At 46.4% G+C, this 22,429-nt stretch overlaps 3 protein-coding genes across 3 annotated transcripts; all 3 read right to left on the bottom strand.

Annotated features, from left to right (window-relative positions):
• Window position 1: 1 nt before the first annotated feature.
• prune2 (prune homolog 2 with BCH domain) lies at window positions 2–6,882 on the bottom strand. The gene is made up of 11 exons (XM_040196841.2): window positions 6,266–6,882; window positions 5,307–5,373; window positions 4,996–5,199; window positions 4,613–4,789; window positions 4,099–4,201; window positions 2,535–2,666; window positions 2,368–2,454; window positions 1,506–1,604; window positions 1,368–1,406; window positions 981–1,040; window positions 2–884 (listed from the first exon to the last, which is right to left on the bottom strand). The coding sequence occupies exons 2-11, from the start codon at window positions 5,359–5,361 to the stop codon at window positions 854–856; spliced, it is 987 nt and encodes a 328-aa protein (XP_040052775.2). The 5' UTR covers window positions 5,362–5,373; window positions 6,266–6,882; the 3' UTR covers window positions 2–853.
• A 120-nt stretch (window positions 6,883–7,002) lies between these two features.
• On the bottom strand, window positions 7,003–12,674 carry LOC120831437 (guanine nucleotide-binding protein subunit alpha-14). Its single transcript, XM_040196840.2, has 7 exons — window positions 12,407–12,674; window positions 10,336–10,520; window positions 9,884–10,038; window positions 9,602–9,730; window positions 8,497–8,626; window positions 8,200–8,353; window positions 7,003–7,743 (listed from the first exon to the last, which is right to left on the bottom strand). Exons 1-7 carry the CDS (start codon window positions 12,525–12,527, stop codon window positions 7,553–7,555), a joined length of 1,065 nt encoding a protein of 354 aa, XP_040052774.1. The 5' UTR covers window positions 12,528–12,674; the 3' UTR covers window positions 7,003–7,552.
• Window positions 12,675–13,395: 721 nt separating this feature from the next.
• LOC120831436 (guanine nucleotide-binding protein G(q) subunit alpha) lies at window positions 13,396–22,424 on the bottom strand. The gene is made up of 8 exons (XM_040196839.2): window positions 21,939–22,424; window positions 21,633–21,773; window positions 19,841–20,025; window positions 17,084–17,238; window positions 16,729–16,857; window positions 15,708–15,837; window positions 15,153–15,306; window positions 13,396–14,799 (listed from the first exon to the last, which is right to left on the bottom strand). Exons 2-8 carry the CDS (start codon window positions 21,766–21,768, stop codon window positions 14,609–14,611), a joined length of 1,080 nt encoding a protein of 359 aa, XP_040052773.1. The 5' UTR covers window positions 21,769–21,773; window positions 21,939–22,424; the 3' UTR covers window positions 13,396–14,608.
• Between the last annotated feature and the right edge of the window lie 5 nt (window positions 22,425–22,429).

The raw sequence follows: 22,429 nt of genomic DNA on the forward strand, positions 1-22,429 counted from the left end.
GTTTGATTTCACTTCATTTATTTGAATTACTAGACAGTGATCCATAAGTTCTCTGCACATCCTCCGAACGCCACTTAAGACTCATGGGTAAGAGGACAATCGGTTATCTATGAGGCGACATGCACGGACACACGTGGACACAGAAGATATTGTGCTTTGCAGAAACCCCGTCTTTAATTTGCTGAGGCTCGATGGTCCGAGAGGAGCTGAAGAGATGATTCCCAGTCGGCGTCTGACAAAGTGATTCTGACGCTGCGCGGACGGCTTCCACCTCCCCGGTTTCCCATTGGCTTTATGAACTTGAAATTGCTTTTTGTGTCCCCAGTCTTAAAGAGAATTAAGGAGTGGATTGTTTTAAATGCAGTACCCGGTAATTTATGGCACACGGTTAGTTTTGTTTTTCTGTACGCAATGTGCTTTTATTCTAGATCGCTGACTCACAAGTCGTCTTGTTTATCTGAAGTAGCGAGTGTGTGACCAGCAAAGGGCGATATTATTGCTCCGCTGCTTCTCATGCACACAACGCTGTGCTCTACACATTGATTTGTGCTGTGTACATCTGGTGTGTAATTGCATTTCCTCCTGTGAGCAACGCTGCTGCCGAGCGTCACGCTCAGCAGTACAGCTCTCCGGTTTGATAGTGTTACGGTAAAATAGATGCCACAGCCGCCACTAAGAATGAGATCCAGCTATTGCAGGTTTCATATCAAAGTATTAAAGTCCCGGGTCTAATGAACAAACACTGACACACACACACGCACGCGGCAGCTGAACAAGCCTCTCCAGCTTCACTCGCACAATACAACAGTGACTTCGGGACATCGAGACAACCCGTCCATTTAGGACGTTTGTTTTAAGAGCTGCTGCCACCGGCTGCATCTGGTCTGTTAGGGAGACGAAACACAGCGTTAAAGACCAGCGGCTCAGAAAAGTGCCCTTGTGGCATTGTGTGCGATCTTTAAACATGGTGGAGGACTCACTCTGGTCCGCCTGCTGCTGCTGCTGCTGTCGGATCCAGTCCCAGCAAAAAACTATTCCTTCTGGAATGAGGGAATAAAAAGCAGGTGTATTATTATTAAACAATATGCAATTAATCAGACACAACAGTGGAAATTGTACAGAGTCATCCTAGGATTTATTATCAGTGTAATAGATGACTCCGCAGGAAGGACGGGCTCATTTTACTGTAAAGATAAATGAGATGTCTTTAGCAACTTTTTTCCTTCCTGTAATTGCATCCATAGACAAATCCAATTGTTCCACATGCAGCAGCAGAGTCCCTGTGATCTGGAAGTGAGCCGGGCTGATAAATGAGCACCGAGGCCGCGTCCACTGCCTCCGCAGGGATATAATGAGTAAATGCTTACTTTGAGTTATCTGCAGCTTCCTTCAGTTCCTTATCGAGCCTAGAGATGAGAGTTCAAATGACGGGATGAGTGTGAAGTCGTTTAATAAGACGGCTGAGGTTGCCGCGGGGTTTTTAGGGGGGTGGGGGGGGGACTCACCTAATGATGCACTCTGGGATCTGGATGCTGTCCATGGGGATGGATTCATGCAGTTCGTCCAGACTGTTCACGTACTTAATCTTACTGCTGAACTTGGTGCTGTGACATGCGCGCACACACAGAAACAAAACAAAAGGGCAACGGCATTGAAAGTAACCAGCTCAGCATTACGGCAACTTCATCAGTTGGTCCTTTCCAAAGTGAGCAGCTTAACTCTGATGCAGTGGGACAATCAAAACAGGAATTTCATAAAAAAGGGCAAAATCTCTTCTCCTTCCTGTGCTTCTTTTCCCTTTCTCTACAAAAAGGCTCTGGAGCAACATTTCACGATGAAGTCAAAGTTCTCTGGCTTTATGTGGCCACGATGGCGCTTTGCCTCAGCATGTGTAGTTACTTTAACTTAAAATCAAAAGGTTTCGGTCCAGAGATTTCCAAAAATAGATGAGCTAATTATTGCTGAAACAAAAAAGCTGCTGCGAGCACAACATCATCTAGCCAGGACACAGAAGTGGGTTGAAAGCGACCATTCAATGGTTGGACGGGGTAAATAATCTCAGATGAAAGGAACAGTGAGCTAATTTTTAGCAAAATGTCGTCACTCTAACGTTACTAATTATCATCAACCATTTGTGCCGACTGTCGACAACAAAGGGAGAGAAGACAATGGAAATTTAACACAATGCAAATACGATTAAAAGCAGGAGTTTAAGAGTCCCAACGTTGATGAATAAATAACTAATTTCAAAGTATTTTCCTTTCCAACACACTGTAGGGCACCATGTTTGTACGTGCAAATCGACATCGATAGCGGGACCGTTAAACTCTCACCACAACCCCTGGAAATGAAAAGGAGACTTTTTACCTGATGAAGGGCTTGGTGACAGCTAGAATCGTCCTGATGAACCACGACGGATGCAGAATAATGAAGGATTTCAAGTTCTTCCTGAGCCTGAAGACAAGCACAGGAGCGCACGTCAGACGGGGGCATAGTTGCGCTACGACGTTCCGCTGCGCTACGACGCCGCTCACCTTCTGTCAATCATCTGATAGCATTTCTTCAGCCAACCGAGGCCGGGCATCCTCCTGTGGGGCGTGGCTCCGTTCAGGTACACGATCATGTAGTCCTCCGCCACCATCAGCTCCAGTGTACTGATCACGTAGCTGGAGACAAACACGCATGTAAATACTTACCGGAGGAATCTGCACTAAACACCACGAGGGGGGATGGAAATCACATTGTGTATTTTGCGCAAGATGACATTTTGACTAAATGAATAATTCAGCGGTATGAGAAGAACAGTTTCATGGCGATCCTCTACGTGGTTGTCGAGATTTGTTTTCCTCGAAAACAACCAACGTTGACTTCATGTGGTGGAAAGAAGTAACGCGATAAGTGAGACGGAACCACGAACGTCTGTGCAAATTAATCTGACCGTCACATCGCAACCTTTGCAAAAATTTCCGCCACTCCCTTGTGTCTTTGGACCGGAGAATTTCTTAAGAATGGCGAAACCGGTTTTGTGACTCGGATCAGCGACATTCAAAGGAAATAGGAAACCGTCTTTTTCTGCGTTTAGAGAACTACCAAGAAATGTCTGTACTCTGATGTAAGCTGAAAGAAATCGGCACAAATGCTGCTTCGTGGACGAGCGGTTTTGCTTTGAAATTCTTCCTTTTTTAAATTCTCTTGCATCCCTCTCAGCGCCTCTATCAGACTTCTACCTTTCATGAAATCCAATACTTTGAATCAAACCAATTTCTCTCTTTTTTTAAAATCTCTTTTCTGCTTCTCCTCAACCCCCCACGTTCTCAGGCAGCGGGGAACTTTGTCATCTCCTTTTGAAAACGCTCGACAGTATTCTCAGCCCTCGTAGTTCCTCTCCAGTTTCCTCCATTTTTTCTCCCCCCCAAAGGACTCACTCGGACTCTTCTTTCTGATCCAATTGTCCTTCTCCGACTTACAAATCAACACTGATCTTCTCCGTTTCGTGACCATGGTGATCATCTCCCACTGACATCGGGGCTGCATGCCGTTCGCCTCCCAGCTGTGGTTAACCGCTGCTCACAAGGACTCAGACATCACGCCATCTGGCATCAGAGTGTGCAGACGCGATGCTTTTACAGCCTTTCATTTCTATCCAAAACTCTCAGATACGCCGGCTCACTCAATATCTCTCTCAGAACAGTCTGTGGGATCCCGATCTGCGGGGTCCAAGCAGGAGCTGCAGCGCTGCCAGCGCCGCGGCGAAGACGCCACGGGAGGTCGAGCTAGACGATCCTTTTCAAAAAGGATCGTTGACGTGCAAAATCCTGCACGTCAGAAAATGCACCTTTCAAATGTTGGTCCCTGGTCCTGTAATGAACTGAGAAAGGACGTCGTTGGGACTGAAACACGGAGACGTGTTGTCAAAAGAGTCTTCAGCAACGCGAGCGGCTCTGTGAGACGTTGCCGCTTTGTCCTCCCGGGACCTTCAGGTCGTTTTTTGGGGGGGTTCAGAGTAAAAAATTATTGAAAAAGTAAAAGAAGAGTTAAAAGTGTGTGTGTGTGTGTGTGCGTGTGTGTGTGCGTGTGTGATTGCAGAGTAAAACTCACAGGAAGAGGTTCTCCATTATTTCGTGGTAGTCGTCTCTGTCGCTGTCCGGCAGGAAACAGGCAGCAAACACTATGATGGCATTCACTCCGTTGCCATAGTAGCCTGGATAAAAACACAGGAAACGGGTTGACCCGATTCTGGCCTTCATACGCTTGATTTACACGACTCGATTACGGCCATTTTGTTCATTCTATCTGCCTGTCCGTCTCTTTTGTCCGACTGCCTGTCTCGTTCCCGCTCACTACTTTTCAGACTGACGATATTTACTTTTATTCACCGGCGTATTTATCTCCAGACGTGGCGTCACTCCGACAGAGGGTCTTTCATCGCAATGGCCGAGCTTGTGGAATCTATTTCCATGGTCCAGCTTTGTTTTACTTAACACGGTGACACCAGAGGCAATTTATCACCACTTTTCATCAACTCGCCGACAGACGGCGAGCGAGTTCGCTGAACGAGTCAAATCCGGTGGGAATAACGCTCACGCACGCGGCTCTATAGCTCCATAGTCACCTCCGTGGGAGACGACTCTCATGTAGGGCTCGATGACCTTCATGTTGATCCGGTGCTCTTGCTCGCCGATGACCACGGTCCTCCATAGTTTTCCGTCCTGGCGCTCCTCCTCCGCGCTGTATGTCGGGATTGGATTGTGAGGCTCGGTTGTCCCGGTCTTACTGGTGGCATCGGGGTCTGAGGGAAGACCACGTTTAACATTGGGCAACTTCAGACGGACGGACTAACAGAAGCTAAGAAATTCAAATATAAACCTAAAAACGTGCATAAGTCCTCTTTAAATTCACGGTCTGCTTGGGTGGTTCTGGGGAATTGGACCATAAAACATAATAAGTTCTAATGGTAATTTCAAGCTGGCGCCGCTTGTGTCCCGAACGACCCACCTTCCCAGTCCATCTCATGGTCCGTGTAGTCGAGGTAATCCTCCTCGTCCGGAGTGTCCAGGTCGTCGACATTTATGTCGAGATCGTCGGGCGTCTCCCCCAGGTCGTCCTCGCTCTGGTCCAGCGAAAGGCTGATTCGGGGGGCGGAGAGCTTCTTTCTCTGGCTGGGACCTCCTCCTTGCAGGGGCAGAGAGGTCGGAGGGACTGCAACGACAAAAATAATACAGGAAAACAGTCATTGGAATCTTCTAGAGATAAAAAATAATTTCTTTTTTTTTATTTAAGTGTTGGTTTGCTGGACTCGCACTAACCTGGTCGGCCTTCGCCCCCCTCAGAGTTCATTTTAGTCTCTGATGCTGGGTCCATCCCCACGAGGACCTATGCAACAAAAAGTATCCGGACTGTTTATTACAGATAACCTGCTTTAATTGGGTAACATTTCATTTAGAAACGTGTGACCGTCATATAGTTTGTTCACCAGAGAGCACTGACAGGTTCATTTATCCGCTTTGTAAGAGTCTGGTGGTCAAGAGATCCACGTGCACATCCATATTTATCTAGCAGAAAGGTGAGGCGATGAAGGAAATGAGACCTGGGAGGTTAAAGGTCATCTTCCCCAGGGAAATATCCTCCCAATAAAACTGTATGTGTGTGTGGGGGGAGAAGAGAGGGGGGTTACATCATGACAAGCACTCCCCCCCCCGCTGTCTTCAAGAATCGGATGACTGCGCGCTCGCGTCCGCACAGATCGGGGAGAGATGCAAAAGCATCGAGTCACGTGTCACGCTCCTTCGCGTCAAAGCGAAAAGGGGAGAAACGAAACTTCCTCGTCGGCCTGGAACGAGGAAGACGCGACCGCGTGAACAGCTGCCACTGGAAAATGCTGACGGCTGACCCACGGGCAGATGACATAACGCATGACGCTGCACACGGTGCGTGCACGCGCACACACGCACAGGCCGTGTGGCATCACGCACACGGAGACGCACACGCGGACACGCTGCGCGACATTGCAGGAAAAACCTAAAATCAGCCTCAGGTCCTCTGCGGCGAGGATGCTGAGCTACTTTGGAGTCTCCATCGACAGCGCACAGGATCACAGTGCTGATGACAGCAGCCCCTCCCTCCTCCTCCTCCTCCTCCTCCTCCCCCCTTCTCCCCCTCACTTCCTGTCTGCTCCCCGTGAGAGAAAATAAATAAATACGCGTCGCTCCATCTTCTCCATCTTTTTTCTTCTGTGGTCCGCGTGGAATAAACGCCGTGTACTCACCGCTTCTCTCACTGCATCGGCGCGCTTCCCGGTTCTGCGCCTGTTTGCTGGTCTTGGAGATGCTCGCCTCACGCACAGCTCGCAGCTGCCACCATTTTGTGGTCACGTGATCTGGGCCGCTACCAAATAAGGGCAATCACCTGCTGCGGCGGCGGCTTCCTGCGCGGCGGTCCGACCGAATGGAGGAAAAACGGAGTTGTGTGTTTTTCTTTTTGTGGTTCTCATCCAGGACCGGAGGGGGTGAACTCTGCGGGGGGTCGTTTCTGCTCAGTAATGTGGGTCTGCGTTTAATGAGCCGGACTTCTGCAGCCACAATATTTAATCAGCCGTTGAATAAAAAAAGCAATAATCATCATCATGTGCTGATGATACTCACACCCTTTGCTGAGGGTCGTTAGGCAACTTCAAGTGTGTCCTTTGTATGCTGCATTACCACTGAACTTCCCACCCCTTGAATAATCAAGAAAAATAAAAATACAAAAAAAACAACAGTACCTAAAGAGTCTCTCCTGTGATGTGAAAAAAGCGCTGTTGTCTGCACAGGTCGAACCTCGCTGGCCGACTGTTCTCTTACCACCGATCAGGCCCGTCAGACCTTTGAATGTTGTGGTGCAATGGTTCAGTACAAAGGTTGTTTCCACGGCGTGCCGATCCGTGTGACCACACCTGGAGCCCCAGCGCGCACACACACACACACACACACTTCTGGTTAATCAGTACATTAGGAGATACCTGGGTTTCTTTGCTCACGGACACATGTTTTAATATCAATAAAAAGCGGCAGAGTCCAGCTAACAATTCCACAGGCTACGTGGTCGTTGATGCATTAACACAGCAGCATAAATACATAGTAAGGCATTCAGGTTCCCTGCAGGTTATTCTTTGACTTCCCCGTGTTCTCTGTACAAGTCCAATCTCGCTGTAAAAGCTGTAAAACAGGGAAGGTTGCATTTATAGTAGACAGGACTTTGTCTAACCAGTTTGATACGATTTGCTGATGAGTATCACGCAGCACGGAAACAAAAGGAACCCTTCTCTAATGTAGTGTGGTACAACTATTAACTGGCATTTCTCTTCCGTAGTAATATATGCTTCTTCAGAAATGGCACATTCTGTCCTCGTTTTTACAGTTATATAGATTAAGATAAGTGTCCCATACTGGACAGTGCACATTGATGTCTGTAAACAAGCTGCAGCCGACAGCATAAAATAGGTGAAAACGTCCGTGCGACTGTAAAACCCGGCTGCTTGTTCCTCGAGGGGGAAACAATCCCTTTGTCCTGCAGCTTATTCCAGGTTGAACAATCCAAGGTTTTCTGTGAAGAGGGTGTCTTTGACGGCCTTGAAGACCACCCGGATGCTGTTTGTGTCTGTGGCGCAGGTGTAGTGTTTGTAGAGGGACTTCGGATGCCCCCGGTGCTTTTCCACGTACATTTGCAAGATGAATTTTTCCGCAGCTCTTGCGTCACACTGAGGCCCTGTGGAGACAAATTACATAATTTCTTAACTACATAGTAAAGAGTCTAGACTGTTGTTGGCAGATATGACTGTAAATGCCAATGGACAATTAACATTTAGCTGTAGGTGCTAAATTTCCCACTGCAATTTATTTTCGATTTTAATTCATTTATTAGAAATATTCAGATCCTTTACTTAAGTAAAAGTACTAATACCACACTTTGAAACCACTCAAGGACAAGTAAAGTTTAAAATATTACTTCAGTAAAAGTAATTTAAGTATTAATTAACTCAAATTTATACTCAGGTTGGATACTCAAGTAACAAACCACCACTGCAAAATGTAAAAGAAAAAGGAAGAAACGCTGGACACGGAAAGACCAACACTCCAAAACACAAGGAAACAAATTCTGGTCCCATTTCCGGCAGACGAATCAATTGATCTCAAACAGACCCGCTAATAAAATGTAAATTACCAGTAAAGTTCGGAAAGTAGGTTGCCAGATGAGACCTCGTGATTTTCTCCTCTAGCAAGTCAGTTTTGTTCAGGAAGAGGATGGTGGAGGACTCTTGGAACCACGGGTACGAGAGGATGGTCTTGAACAAGGCGAGGCTCTCTCTCAATCGGTTCTGCAGGAGGCGAGACAAGAGAAAAGAATAATTCATGGGAATAATATTTGTTTTTTTGCAGCGGGACAAAAAGTTACTGAGAAATGCAGCGATGGCCAGAGAAGTAATAAAAAGGAGACAGATTTTGAAGGATTTGACCTTACGTCATTCTCATTCTCGTAAAGGACTTGATCGTACTCGCTGAGGGCCGCCAGAAAGATAATGGAGGTGACGTTCTCAAAACAGTGGATCCATTTCTTCCTCTCTGACCGCTGGCCACCCACATCGACCATCCTAGAGACAAATGAGACCGTTGATGGAAGCAAAATATAAAAAAGGTCCTTCGATTGTTAAAGGAATCACTCGCCAATTAGAGAAATAAGACGTCATGCAAAAAAAAATATGATGGGTATAAAAATGCCATGCCGAAAAAGTCAAAATATATTAGATAAAACATTTTCATGGAAGAAACATTTTAAAAGTATTAAGTTTGATCAAAAAATAAATCCGACCCGAAAACGTCAAGGAAGACAAAATATACACATTTAACAAATGTCACAAAAAAAGGTCTAAATATTTGTGTTTAAGAAATGTTGTGGAATATTTTTTTTTAATATATTAGGTATATTCGTAAAAGTAAATAATATTAGGTCAAAAATGTAATAAAAAGAGAAAATAGTTGTAAAAGTATCACAGAAAGAAATTTTAAAAGATTAGGTAAAAATATCTTGAAAAAAGATTTAACAAATATTAGAAAAAGTCAAAATATACATGTTTAAAAAGTGTCATGGAAAAAAGTAAAAATATTTTAAGTCTTAGATTGTCAAAGGAATCATTTTTCATTTGAGCAATATACTCATTTGTGTTCTTGCACTTAGATTAGGACACCTAAAATGAAGATATGGCTTCACACAAATACACAAGGTAACAGGTTCTGTCCAAAGGTTAAAAAAAGCCACTGATGCACAATAATAATAATAATATAAAAACACACATTAATGTGTAATTCATTAATGAATGCATAACAAACAAAAACTTTGCACAGAGCCAAGCTAGACGTTTCCCCCTATTGACATGCTAAGCTAAAGCTAATCATCAGCTGTTTGTAGCATTGTATCAAGCATAGAGACATGAGTGCTATCGACCTTCTCCCGTAACCCTCGGCAACAAAAGCAAATGAGCATTTTTATTCAAACTGGCAAACTCGATTCGTAATAGCAACAATATAGTTTCCTTCAACAACGTTGTTCATTTGTGGAGGGCACCTACCTGAAGATGACATTTGAAAGGTCAAAGGGGTACTCTATGATGCCCGTGGTGGGGACCCTGACCCGCAGAATGTCTTGCAGGGTGGGGACGTACAACTGGGCTGTGATTCTGTCCATGTCGTCAAGGTAACTGAAAAGTTCACATCGAAACCACGTTTATTATCGGGACCAGAAAAAAGTGAGCGTTACAAAATCTGCACTAGTGACACGCATATTGATAACTAGGTTTTCTTATATTATTCTTAAATTGAAGCACTGCAAAAAGCTACACAAAAAAACTTACTATTTGGCAGAGTCCGATAACTGGAACTCCCTCCTGCGGTCGTAGCACCTTTGGACACCGTGGTCATTCCACACCCGCTTGATGGCGTCCACCTGCCAGGCCTCCAGAGTGGACACCTGGGTCACCTCCACTTCCATCAGCCTCTGCGCTTGGCTCTGACACACACACACACACACACACACACACACACACACACACACACACAGGATTATTTTGTTAAAACTCACATTTTCAATCTGCGATTGACCTATTAATAAACCAGCAGGAGGATGAGAATGCAGCTTTAACTCCATGGAGAACAAGGCGAGTACTGTAGAAATGAACAGAACCTCTATGGATGGAAGAACTTTACTGTGTCATAACAACCCGTCAGCGACACACAGGATTTGTTATGTAGCATTGGATAAAAGCTCAGTCCCTCTTTTTCTCAAAACCCCGCACGGTTTTCTCACAATGTTCTGGTCGTCGACGAAGTCAATCCGCAGAGTCCTCGTGGCTTGTATCAGCGCCTGGACGGCCGTGACGGTGTTCTGGAACACGAGGCGGGTGAAACTCTTCCTGTCAGCTTCACTGTATCCGGCGCCGTGGATGATCCTCATCTGTTTGATGAAAGTGCTCTTTCCACTTTCACCAGTGCCTTAGCAAATGAGAAGAACGAGGACCCAAGGATGAAAAGTGCAAGAAGATCAAAGCAGTGCCAGAAATGGGACGAGCACTCAAAAAAATTAAAATAAATGAATCATCTGAACATCAATCGGTTGCAGCTTCACAGGATTTCGGCATCAAAAAACAAAAACAAGTCGGTATTCCCAAACAATGCAGGAACATTTTTTGAAGCTCGGGTTTCTCGGGTGTTCATTGAGTGGATGCAGACACTCTGCTGCTTGAGGTCAAGGTTTGTGTTTTAATCCACACAAGTCATTGCAGAGCCACGGGCCTCCCGGAGAAACAGTTTCTTTGCCGTCTGCTCGTTAATTTCTCTCGATAAGAGTGTCGGTTAAGCACCCAAATTGCAAAATGAGATGTTAACCATTAAACTGACCTTTAATGGAGAATTTTCTAATCTCCAAACCCAAGTTGAAGTTGAAAGCGGCGCTGACCTTTAAAACAGAGTCCTTCAGGCATGATATCCAACAGTGAAGCTTTAAGGAGAGGGCCGTTTTGAACCGTCTGGGAAATCAACGAAGCCGTAATTTATTTCATTCCACTCGTGTTTACTCGTCATCGTTAACGTTGTCGAAGTAAAAAAAAAAAAAAAAGCTTTGCGCTGTGTGAAACATTCATGGTCTTTTTATGCCGAAAAAAGAAGGAAAGATGACAGCCTGCATGCGTTGCAGCAAATGACCGTTGAATTGATCTTGAAGTCGTTTATTTCCCGGAGAACCACGTTAAGGATTTGTTTCACCCACAAAACGCACTTTTGTACATCAATTTCTCGCCGCGTGGGACCTTTACTTTTATGAAGAAGGGTTGTTCTTTTCCTGCAAACCTCCACAGTAACAGGAGATTCCCAACACAGACGACGTAAAGGGAAGCAATGTTTACAGTACACGGTAGCCAACATGCATTAAATTCCAACGCCCGTAAATTCCAACGCCCGTAAATTCCAACGCCCGTATAATTCCAACGCCCGTAAATTCCAACGCCCGTAAATTCCTCACGCATTTTCAGATAAAAGAATCTGTGACTGCTTCCTCGTGTTTGCACATACGAGTCTTTTCTGTAGCCGAGGCTCCAAGTCTGTAAGATGTTGGTGAAAATACATTTCTTTTGTGAGCCTGTAGTAGCGAGTAGTGAGCATACGACCGGATTTCAAAGATGAAATATTCCTTTGAATTGGCTTATTTTTCACCAGCAGTTTTGTTTATAACAATATCCAGAAACTGGTGGTGGATCGATGTGTTTGATGGGGATGCTTTGTCCAGTGTTGTGAACGTTATAACTATTCTCTCAGCCACTGCAATTAACCTGCGGACGAGGATTTAGTGAAGAATTCAATTTAATTAATTGAAATTTTATAAATCAATTAGTTCAACTAACACTTGCTTTTCGGCAAGACCGATATGAGAGTACGTCATAAATGTTAAAATATCTGATTATATAAAAAGATGGTCTCTATGTTAGCATGCTGGTGTTAAGACTTTTCTTAAAGCACTAATGGGAAATGTTGCACTCAGTAGGCTGCATCATTTAAGGTTTGCTGTTAAAAAGTTGAATAAAACTGATGTGGACCAAAATGAAATGCAACTTGTCAACTCTGAAGTCACGCAGGATCCATCACAGCTGGTTTACATGACTCAGGCAGCTCCTTTGTTCCAGGAGTGAGTCCGTACATAGAAACAGTAAATACAGTAGTCGCACCAGTAGCCATGAAATTCAGTATAAAGCCACCTATACATGAGCAGTTTTACTTTGTGGAGCATATTTAAAAAAAAATGGTATTTTTCAAAGTTGTGATGGGATGTATCCAACAATCATCCGTGAACTCCAAAAGGACGCTTCATTACGTAAAATCACACTCACCCAAGAGCAACAACTTCAGCTCCTGGTGGGAGCTTTTTTTATCCCGACGCAGCTGTCTCTCGATCTCTTTGTGCACCCGGAGTCTCTCCATCTCGTCGGCCGACAGGCAGCAGCCGTCCATTCTGCTTTCCCCAGGTCGACGAGCAGGGATGTGGGGACGGGGGGAGGGGGGGGTGAACTGAGCAGGCGTCTGCTGTCTCCAGTGACCCGTCCCGGAACAGGTGGCTCGGCGAGTCCGACCGCCTCACGGCGGATCCAGTTCAGGTGCATTCCTGGGGAGGCGGGCCGATGGGCGGCCACGCGCCCGGTGGGAGTCGGTTGCAGGCGGCACCGTGTGTGTGTGTTTGCTGAGAGAGCCATGCCTGCCCCCCCTCCTCCTCCTAAAAAAAAAACAGTAACTCTATACAGGTGGGGAAACATCATGCAGCACAGCCAGGTGCATTATACTAACATCTCTGTGTGAACGTGTTCAATCCACAGAGGGAACCAGAACAATGACACCATTCATACGGGTTAATTAAAAACCAGCCCAGGTGACTCCCTGGTGAAGCTGGATGAAGGAATGCCAGGAGGGTGCAACGCCATCATCGAAAACAAAAGGAATTTACCCTGAGGAACCTAAAATATTTGATGGTTTCTTTTTAGGTTCATGAGTAGGGGAGGGATGTCCTTGGCATCGGCTCAATGGCTGCAGGCAATTTCAAGCTACAAAGCCAATTATCAACATTTAATATTACAATATTTGTAATAACGGCAGTGATTTACTATGCCGAATAAATAATTGTTATATTATTAATAATGACCTGTTTCTAATGCCATGTGCTTCTGCCACGTTCCTACCACACGTCGCCGTGTGCAGCACCCACATTATGGGCCGCCGACAGAAGGGGGGGCAACACCTCACCAGAGGAGCTGCCCCGAGGCCCCCGAACACAAAACCCCCGAAGGCCCGACCAACCGGCGCGCTTAAAAACGGACAAAAGATGAAAAACGGAGCAGCAAATGTCTGTTTATTTATCCGAGCACATTAACAACACTAAGGCCGCATTAAGATATCGCAGTGAAAGCTAACCATAAATTAAACTGCTTAAATTAGGCTGTGATTATTTCTGACGGGAAGAAAGGGGTCGTGTAAACATTCGTGCCGTGGATTAGCTCTCATTAGCTTTTTAGTCATGCATTTAGGAAAAAACAAAAAGAAAAAAACAAGATCAAATGTGAAATGGAGAGACAATTGAACATAGCAGTTGTCTCTTGGGATTAGTCTCTCCACACGGACCTTGATGCGAACCAAAGGTGAAAACCGCCAACGTACCGCGTGATATTTACAATATGCAGTCAGACAAAAAAAATTAGTAAAAATGTCAAAAAGCTTTACAGATATTACAGCAAATGGTTTTCAAGCCAAACAGAACACTCATAGTCCCCGAACGGCATGAATCTTTGATGCTGCAGCTTCAACAAAAGAAAGACTTGTACTGGTTAAAATACACATTAACGCTGTGCTCACTAAAAGTGGTTTAGGATTGAATAATGCCATCAAAGACAAAAGTGTAAGTGTACAAATTCTTATAAAACTTAAAATGAGGTTATGGAAATAATAATACCCAAACAAGTGAGGTGCAACAGAACATCAGCTCAAACAGCTATGGAATAACGTCATGTGTGTTTTTAGTGTTAATGATTACTGGTTTGCCTTCAAGCCGAGACACAAACTAAGTGTTTAGAGTATTTAAACCACTTTGACGTGAAATAAAACAATTATTAACAGCTCGGGTAGTGACGCGAGGTGCTGCATTGCAGCGTGTCACTTTCCAAAGATTCCCTGAAGGAGAAACTTGGCTACATTACATCAAGTCCTCGGAGGCTTCGGGGGCCATGGAAATAACCCCCTCCCCTCCCCCCTTAATTCATCCATGTGCATTTATATCGATACTGCTCGAAAAACCTTAAGAGCTCCATAAATTCCAGAGTGCATGCTGTAATAGACTCCCCACTTAGGCAGCACTCTAATTGTCAGGACACACTTCGTTATAGCTGGAGACGTCCGCTTCCTCGCAGGGAAATTTGAAATATATCAGTAGTCATTTGGCGGCGAGCTCCGCAGCTTCTCCATTTTTCCTGCCGTGGATCGTAGTGTTCAGCGGGCAGAGGTCTGCGGACCGCCGGCTGCACAGAGCCCGGCCCGACGGCAGCAGCCCTTCAGACCAGGTTGTAGACCTCCAGGTTGATCTGCAGGATGTGGTCCTTCACCGCCCTGAACACGAAGCGAATGTTGTCCGTGTCTGTGGCGCAGGTGAAGTGGGAGTAGATGATCTTCTTCGCGTACGGGTTGAGAGCGACGAACATATTTAAGATGAATTCTTTTCCTTCCTTGACGTCCTGCTGGGGGCCTGGAGGAAGGCGACAGAGAGCAGCAAACATGCGTGAGAGTCACTGTGGTATTTCTAAGTCTGGGGTTAAGAATACAAGACACACACACACACACACACACACCGAAGGCCTGCCAACAGACAGGCGCCTGGTGTGACCAATGAGTTTGATCTCTTTGACAGATTGATGGGTTTTACTGCTTATAAATCCAACTTTTCCTCTGGCGTATTTCTTCTTTTAAGACACAATCACAGTGTGTGTGTGTGTGTGTGTGTGTGTGTGTGTGTGTGAGAGACAGAAAGAAAAACGACTCATCATCCCCCTCAGCTGCATTTCTGATATTGTTTGCCAAGAAAAAATAGCTTTCACTTACCATCATATTGGGGGAAGTAGTCTACCAGATGGGAGTGCATAATCTTCTCTTCCAGTAAGTCGATCTTGTTGAGGAACAACATGACCGAGGATGACTCGAACCACTTGTAGTTTATGATCGTACGAAACAAGGCCATGCTTTCCTCCATGCGATTCTTTGAAGAAACAAACACGCATCGTTGTGGTATTAAAATACGAGCAGTGATCTATTGGCTCTAATCTTATAGCTATATGTACATATATATTTATGCATCTCCTCTATGGTGCACGTTGCTGAACAGAGCGACTAAAGAGCTCCCCCTGCAGGTCAACAAAGCACAATGCCAGAGAGAGAGAGAGAGAGAGAGAGCGAGAATAAAGAGACTGGTGGCGGTCTGCAGAAATCTAGGTCATCATCTTCACCCAACAGGTTCGGCCTTAAACAAAAGAAACAATGTCCCTTTGTGTCCCCCCTCTGTGATCTTCTTGATCATCCCAAACAGAGCCCCTTTCCTTTCCCACCCACGGGCCAACAAAACGCACATGGGGACAGAGGGGGATCTGTCGGGCGTCTCACCTCATTGACGGACTCGACAAGGACCTGGTCGTACTCGCTGAGCGCCACCAGAAACATGATGGACGTGACTTCCTCAAAACAGTGGATCCACTTCCTCCTCTCAGACCGCTGGCCGCCCACATCCACCATCCTGCGGGTGGAGAGGCGGAGGGGGGGGGGGGGGGGGGCGTCATGTAAATGAATCCTCATGCGTCGAACGTGAAGCCCGTTCAGCACGATGAACGAAGGTCACGGGGTCGCACCAGTTAACGGGTCGGTGGCATTTCAGGGTTCAAATTCACCGCTAGTATCAGAACGTGGACATTCTTATTGGGATGTTTTGGTTTGTTTTCATGACAACGGGAAAACTGCCGTAGCTTGCCTTTGCTACAATAGTTTTTTTTTTTAAAGCTGCTAAATTCTAAATTTCAGAGCAATGTTAAAGCAGCAAAGAAACATTCGCTATGAAATTATTAGAGCAAATTAATGTCTACGTGAGAGGAGAATGAAGTCCGTCCACCCTCTGACTGCGCGTTCGTTAGCACATGTGAGATTCTCCGCTTGCTAGCTAATCGCGCTCCGCTTGCTAGCTAATCGCGCTCCGCTTGCTAGCTAATCGCGCTCCGCTTGCTAGCTAATCGCGCTGTTGTCATGGAAACTGAGCAAAACCACCGCCACCCTCATGTTCCGCCTCTCCCAATCGTTGTTAGCTGCTGAGAGCTCTGACATTGGAATTTAAAACATTTGGCTCATCCACTTTAATGTAACTCATTAATAAGGAAACAAAACAGACCTTCGGAACGGCCGGATTTCACATGGCTAATGAAACGTGAGACGGCACCAACGAGCAAAACAGGACGATGGACCTCTTACAATTAATTATTAAAGGAAGTGGAGCTGTGCTACAACAAGACTATTAAAGAATAAACACAACATAATGGCTTCCTCGTGTATCCCACTTCCACAGCGGCGCTCTTTGGTCTGCTCAGAGGAATCTGGTAGAAACCGTCGCGCCGACGGCGACAACGTAAAAAACACTCACCTGAAGATCACGTCCTCCAGGTCAAAGGGGTACTCGATGATCCCCGTCGTGGGCACCCGGACCCTCAGGACGTCCTGCTGCGTCGGCAGATAACCCGGATCAGCAATCCGTCCCAGGTCGTTCAGGTAGCTGTGGACACGGGAGGACGGTCAGAGGGCGACGGAGACAAAACGTTCACGCTTCACAGAGGGTTTCGGTCTCGGGCGACGTCCCCATGAGTCAGAGTAAACAACGGGGGGGTTTCTTTGCTTCCGCTCCTTTTGTCAACACCTTCCAGTGAGCATTCAACCGACGGCGAGCAGGTGAAACAGTGGAAAGCGTTCGCGGATGGTCGTCAGCTCCTGTTCACACTCACTATTTGGCCGAGTCGGACAGCTGGTATTCCCTCTTGCGATGGTAACACTCCTGAATCCCAGGGTCGCTCCACAGGCACTTGATGGCGTCCACGTAAACGTTGCTCAGCGTCGTGACCCTCTCCACGTCGACCACGCGGACGAGGCCGGCGTTTTCCTGGACAACAGTCAGAGGGAATTAAGAACATTGGTGTCACGTTCGTGTGCTCTGGACTTGTTATTGAAGCGCTGAGAAAGATACAGTTCAGCTGAAATGTTGTTATTATTAAGGGAGGGGGGGGGGGGTCGTTGGGTTTATCTCCCACACCAGATGTGCAGCGTTATGTCGGGGGGGGGGGGGGGGGGGGGGGGGGGGAAGGAGACCTCAGGCTTGTTTATTACGTCCCTGCACGTCTCTTTCACCGCTTCAGACAGAACGCTCTGTAACGCACAGCCGGTTCCGTACTGCTGATCTTGAGGCTGCAGGTCTGATAAGAGACGGCGCCTCGCTCGTCCCCGGCACCAACCGCCGGGGGCTCTGTTCGTTTTTTTTTTTTAACGCTGCCTCCGACTCTCGCCACGATCCCCCGACCCGAAGCCTCCGGAGAAAACTGAAGGGAGACGGAGTCTCGATGCGCCGCCAAGAAAACGCCTATTTCAGAAGTAACGGATGCACTGACTGAGACACAGAGAGGTGAACGTGGTACAAAAGCTGCTTAGCGTTCGCCGAGACTTCTGGGGACTCCAAATATCTCTATTGTACCACTACTGCCCTCCTTCATCCAGGATTAATCACAAACATTTGGATCCAGTGAGCAAAAAAAAAAAAAAACCTTCTGCACTTTCCCAGATGTAAAAAAATGATCTTTACGCACTGAAAATGGGTTTGACCTGATTATTACACCTCCGTTAAAGCCAATAACAGCAGTGTATTCTGTAGAGATGTTTGCAGGCTTTTCCCCATACAATATGCACAAGTACAACAGTTTCCTGTTTAGCCGGAATTCCAAAAAATACAAACAGTGACATTTGTTTGTAGTGGCTCGTTTTTTACATTTTCTGAGGGGAAGCCAAACCTGCATCTTTTAAAATTGATTTCACGGCTTCTGCTTCGGCAATTTCATGCTCCCGGTCTTCTCGTTGGAGAAACGATGGGACAAACTTAACGGGATTCCTGGAAGCGGATAGGCCACCCTTTTTTCTGTTTATCCATCTCCCCGTTTGCTGAGCTGAGATCAAGAGATCCTGGCAGTTTATTTCCCCTCGGGGGGCAAACCAATAAACATGGAAGGAAAACCCCTTTTTGCAATAAAATCACATCGTGATGAAATCTTTAAATATTAGTAACAATTAGTACTCGCTCACTTTTTCTTAGATAACGTCATTGGAGGGGGGAAGTTTTTTCTTTCCATCACCACTCAGAGCAAAGCAATTAACAATCTAACTGGCAACCATCCAGACAAGCTTCTCCAACCCCCGAGCTCCATTACCCAGAATACAACACTGCGTGCAGCTCGGGCCGTTAATAGCATGACGATGCAGAATAATGTGTACGTGTCCACTTGCACACAACAAATATGAGTAGAGTTTTCAACAACAGCGAGCCGAATTTCTTCCTTCATTCAGCTTTATTACACAACTCTGGCATGCCGATATACAGGAACCCTGCTTACAGGAAAGTTACATCGAACTAACTAACTCTAGGTTGGAGTGATGCTCGGGTGAAATAAAGCTGGTTGACAAACAAAACCGTTGTCTAACTTTTTTTTTGAACATGCATGTAAAAACAGTTAGAAAAACGCATCGGATTTGTGTCTATAATCTCCCCTGGAACTAAAGTTCTGAATTAAATAAGAAGATACTCTGACAACGGAGCACAAAAGAAGATCATGTACACTATTATTTTATTAAATGATATTGCGATGTCTATATTTTTGAACTGACCAACATCGGCATGGAGGACTTTGCCCGCATTGCCTTTTTCCAACCAGCTTGCTGAGTCCCGTCCCCTTAGCAACCGTTACCAAGCCAAGCCGCCCCTTCTCACAAAGCACATACCGGGAATGATGAGACAGCCGTTCAGGCCTTTAATTACCCCAACTGAGGAGGCCACCAGGCCTCTGAAGCCGGCAGTTATTAGTGAACAATCTGCTCCCTCCAGATTCCCGTTAAAACATTCGTTAATGTATTACGTCGTCACTGGAACCTCCACGCTTCCTGTGTCTGTTTCAAATTAAAAGCCCGGTGCAGTTTCAGTTGACGGTTTAAGTCAGCGGACGGTCACTCCCACTTGACCCGTCCGACCTACGGCCTCTCCCCCGCTTCAGCACGGGATGTTCAGTGACAAACGCACAGAACATCAGCGGCGTCAGAGAAAAACCTACGTGCTGAGTCAGACTCGGCTAATGCTGCCAAAGGTCCTCAGCGGTCACATGACCACGACACCACCCCACCTCTCCTGCCTCCTTCATCGGACAGCCCTCACAGGAAGTGGCCTCCTCCTCACCTGGAGCTTCAACTTAGGCTGCGCGGTGGCCGACTCGTCTCCACCTGCCTGCCGGGGGTTAACATCACCAACAGAGCTCTCTGGCAACCGGATGGCAAAAACTAAACACCCTTTATTTACCAGAAGCACTTCTCCCCTAAAACACGGCTGCGTCGGTGTCTGGGACGGTAAACCACGCCGCAAAGCCTCCGTTGGACACAGTGTGGTTGAGCCTCTCAGTCCGAGAGCGCGTGAAGGAGCGAGGACAGGAGAAGGAAACAGCAGGCCGGTCTACCTTGTTCTGTTCGTACTTGTAGGGGATGTTCAGCGTGCTCATGGCCTGGATCATGGCCTGCATGGCTGTGAAGATGTTCTGGTAGACGAGCCGCGTGAAGCCCCTCTTGTCCTCGTCAGAGTATCCGCGGCCGTGGATGATCCTCATCTGCTTGATGAAGGTGCTCTTCCCACTTTCGCCGGTTCCTGCGCGCCGACAGACGGGCGACATTAATGCACACGCACATGTTCTCTTTAGGGAAGGCTGGCGTCATTTACATACATACTTCCAATCGGCAACAATCCCTGTTTAAAAGACCAGAAGTAACGTGTGTGGTTGGTTCCTGGGACTGATTATCGACAGTAAACCAGGTTAATAAACATTTTAAACACCCGCTAGCAATCAGCATTGCAGCATCGTCACTGTGAGCCTGTTAGCATGCAGATGTTAGCATTTAGCTCGAGGCGACACCGGGCCAAAGTGCAGGGTAAGAGATCCACATCACACGTTTCTCACAGACGCAGTTCCTTGCTGGTTTAGATCTCTTCATGGGATTTCTCGAGGACATTAAAAATATGTACGACAACCCCTGTCTGTACTTGTACTTTCTATAATGCGGTCTTGAAATGACTGAATTTATATGTCTGTGTTTGGTCTTATTTCCGGTTCCCTGCAGGTCTTCATTCCTCCAAGAAACAGAAATTGCAGCATTTCCCTCTCTAGCTGGTGAAGTTGAAATGATTCATTGGAAACGGTTACAGGGGGAAGTGATTAGCTTGTACGTTTCAACAATAAGAAGCAGACATACGTACGTACGGGTTTACACTGGATGTGATTATTTGAATTCACTTAAACCGTATATGCTACACATCTGTTTTTTACACCCAAACAACTAGTTACACATTCAGTATGAGTCAATCCTTTCAGAAAGAAGAACAACTGTAACCAAGGTGACCACATTCACCCTAAAGTCTCTCGCAGCATTGCTGATGCATCCTCGTCACGCAGCACCAACAACACAAGGCCTCTCGGGATCATCGGCCAACACACATTTATCTACACAACCGGACCGCCTAACACTAAATATTCCTTTTAAAGCACATCGCGTAAACTTGCACAATTCTGCATTATAATAAAACTCCCACGATAGCTTCAATAACTTTCACCTGCAGGAGTGTTTTAATACATAGTGGCGTGTCACATGGAATTAAAAGGATCAGAGTCCTTCCTACGCTACTAGTTATGATGATAATACATTTTGATATTACGCTGTGGTGTTGCTGTGTACTTTTATATTATGGAGTACGCGACCTGCAAAGTAGCATCATCATCATTATTATTTACCGGACACCTTAAACGCATCATTTTCCTCTCAAGTACTTAAAAGGAGCTTTAACACAACGTGTATTGTTTCCATTGCACGAAGTAAAGTGGAAAATACTGAATTAAAAGGCCTTCATTTAAAATGTGTTAAAAGATGAACAAATAGAAATTATAACTACTAATTTAACAAAATGGCACACGAACAATGTTGCAACTACGCTGAAGTTTGTACTTTGTGTATTTCATGCTACTCCTAGTTAGGATGTTACACATAACAAACTAATGATCACCATAAAATGATGCACTTATAATAAAGATGCACTATTAATAAACTACAGTATCGAACACTAGTACGCTGGCCAACGTTGACCTTTGATCGTGTAGGTTTTCCTTTAACTGCATTTATTAATCAATGTTTTACACCAGTATAAACCACCGATTAATCCCGTCGCACGAGCACCACAGAGCGGCTGCGGCTGTCGTCCCTTACCGAGCAAAAGGAGCTTGAACTCCCGCCGGGAGTCCTTCTTGTCCCGGCGGAGCTGCCTCTCGATCTCATCGTTGATCCTGCGAGCCTCCTTGGCCTCCGGGCTCAGGCAGCAAGCGCCCACGGAGCTCAGCGTCATTCCTCCTGCACGCACACATACACAACGTTATACAAGAGACACACACACACAACACCAGTGTCCTGGAGTCAATGTGCAGAGTCCCCGCTGCGTAGTTTAAAAACACACACACACGACTGTGGAACCGAAAGTAACTTAATTTGCAGGAAGCCGAGGAGTTGTCGTGTTACCTCGTTGCTCTCCTCGCGTGTTCGGACGGAATCAAGTTCGTGCAACAAACTTGAGGAGAGAGACGCGGCGGCGAGTCCTTCCTCCGGGCGTGGTGCGCCGAATATGGCGGAGTTTCACTTCACAGCGAAACGCACACAAACAAAACTACACAAAGCTTGCTGAGAAACAAACACGGACTTGCTGTGAAACAACACAAAAACCGGCTGCTAAACACACACACACACAGACAGACAGACACACACCGGCTGCAGTCGGCGGGCCGCGCGGAGAAGACAGGGATGCTCGCGGGGCGCGTGAAGCGTTGTGATTTGTCCCGTCGGCGGTCGTGGATCGCGGCGGATCACGTGACCCGAGGGCTGGTCTGCGATGGGAAACCGTGCGCGCCTTCTCTCCGGGACCAGCACGTCGCGGGGACCCGTTTCCGGTGTGAACCGGTGGACTGCGGGTGCGCGCGACAGCTGGGAGCTACAGGCGGACACGGTCCACTAAT

This window comes from Gasterosteus aculeatus, chromosome 14 (assembly GCF_964276395.1).
Source record: "Gasterosteus aculeatus chromosome 14, fGasAcu3.hap1.1, whole genome shotgun sequence".
In the NCBI taxonomy this organism is placed as follows: Eukaryota; Metazoa; Chordata; class Actinopteri; order Perciformes; family Gasterosteidae; genus Gasterosteus; species Gasterosteus aculeatus.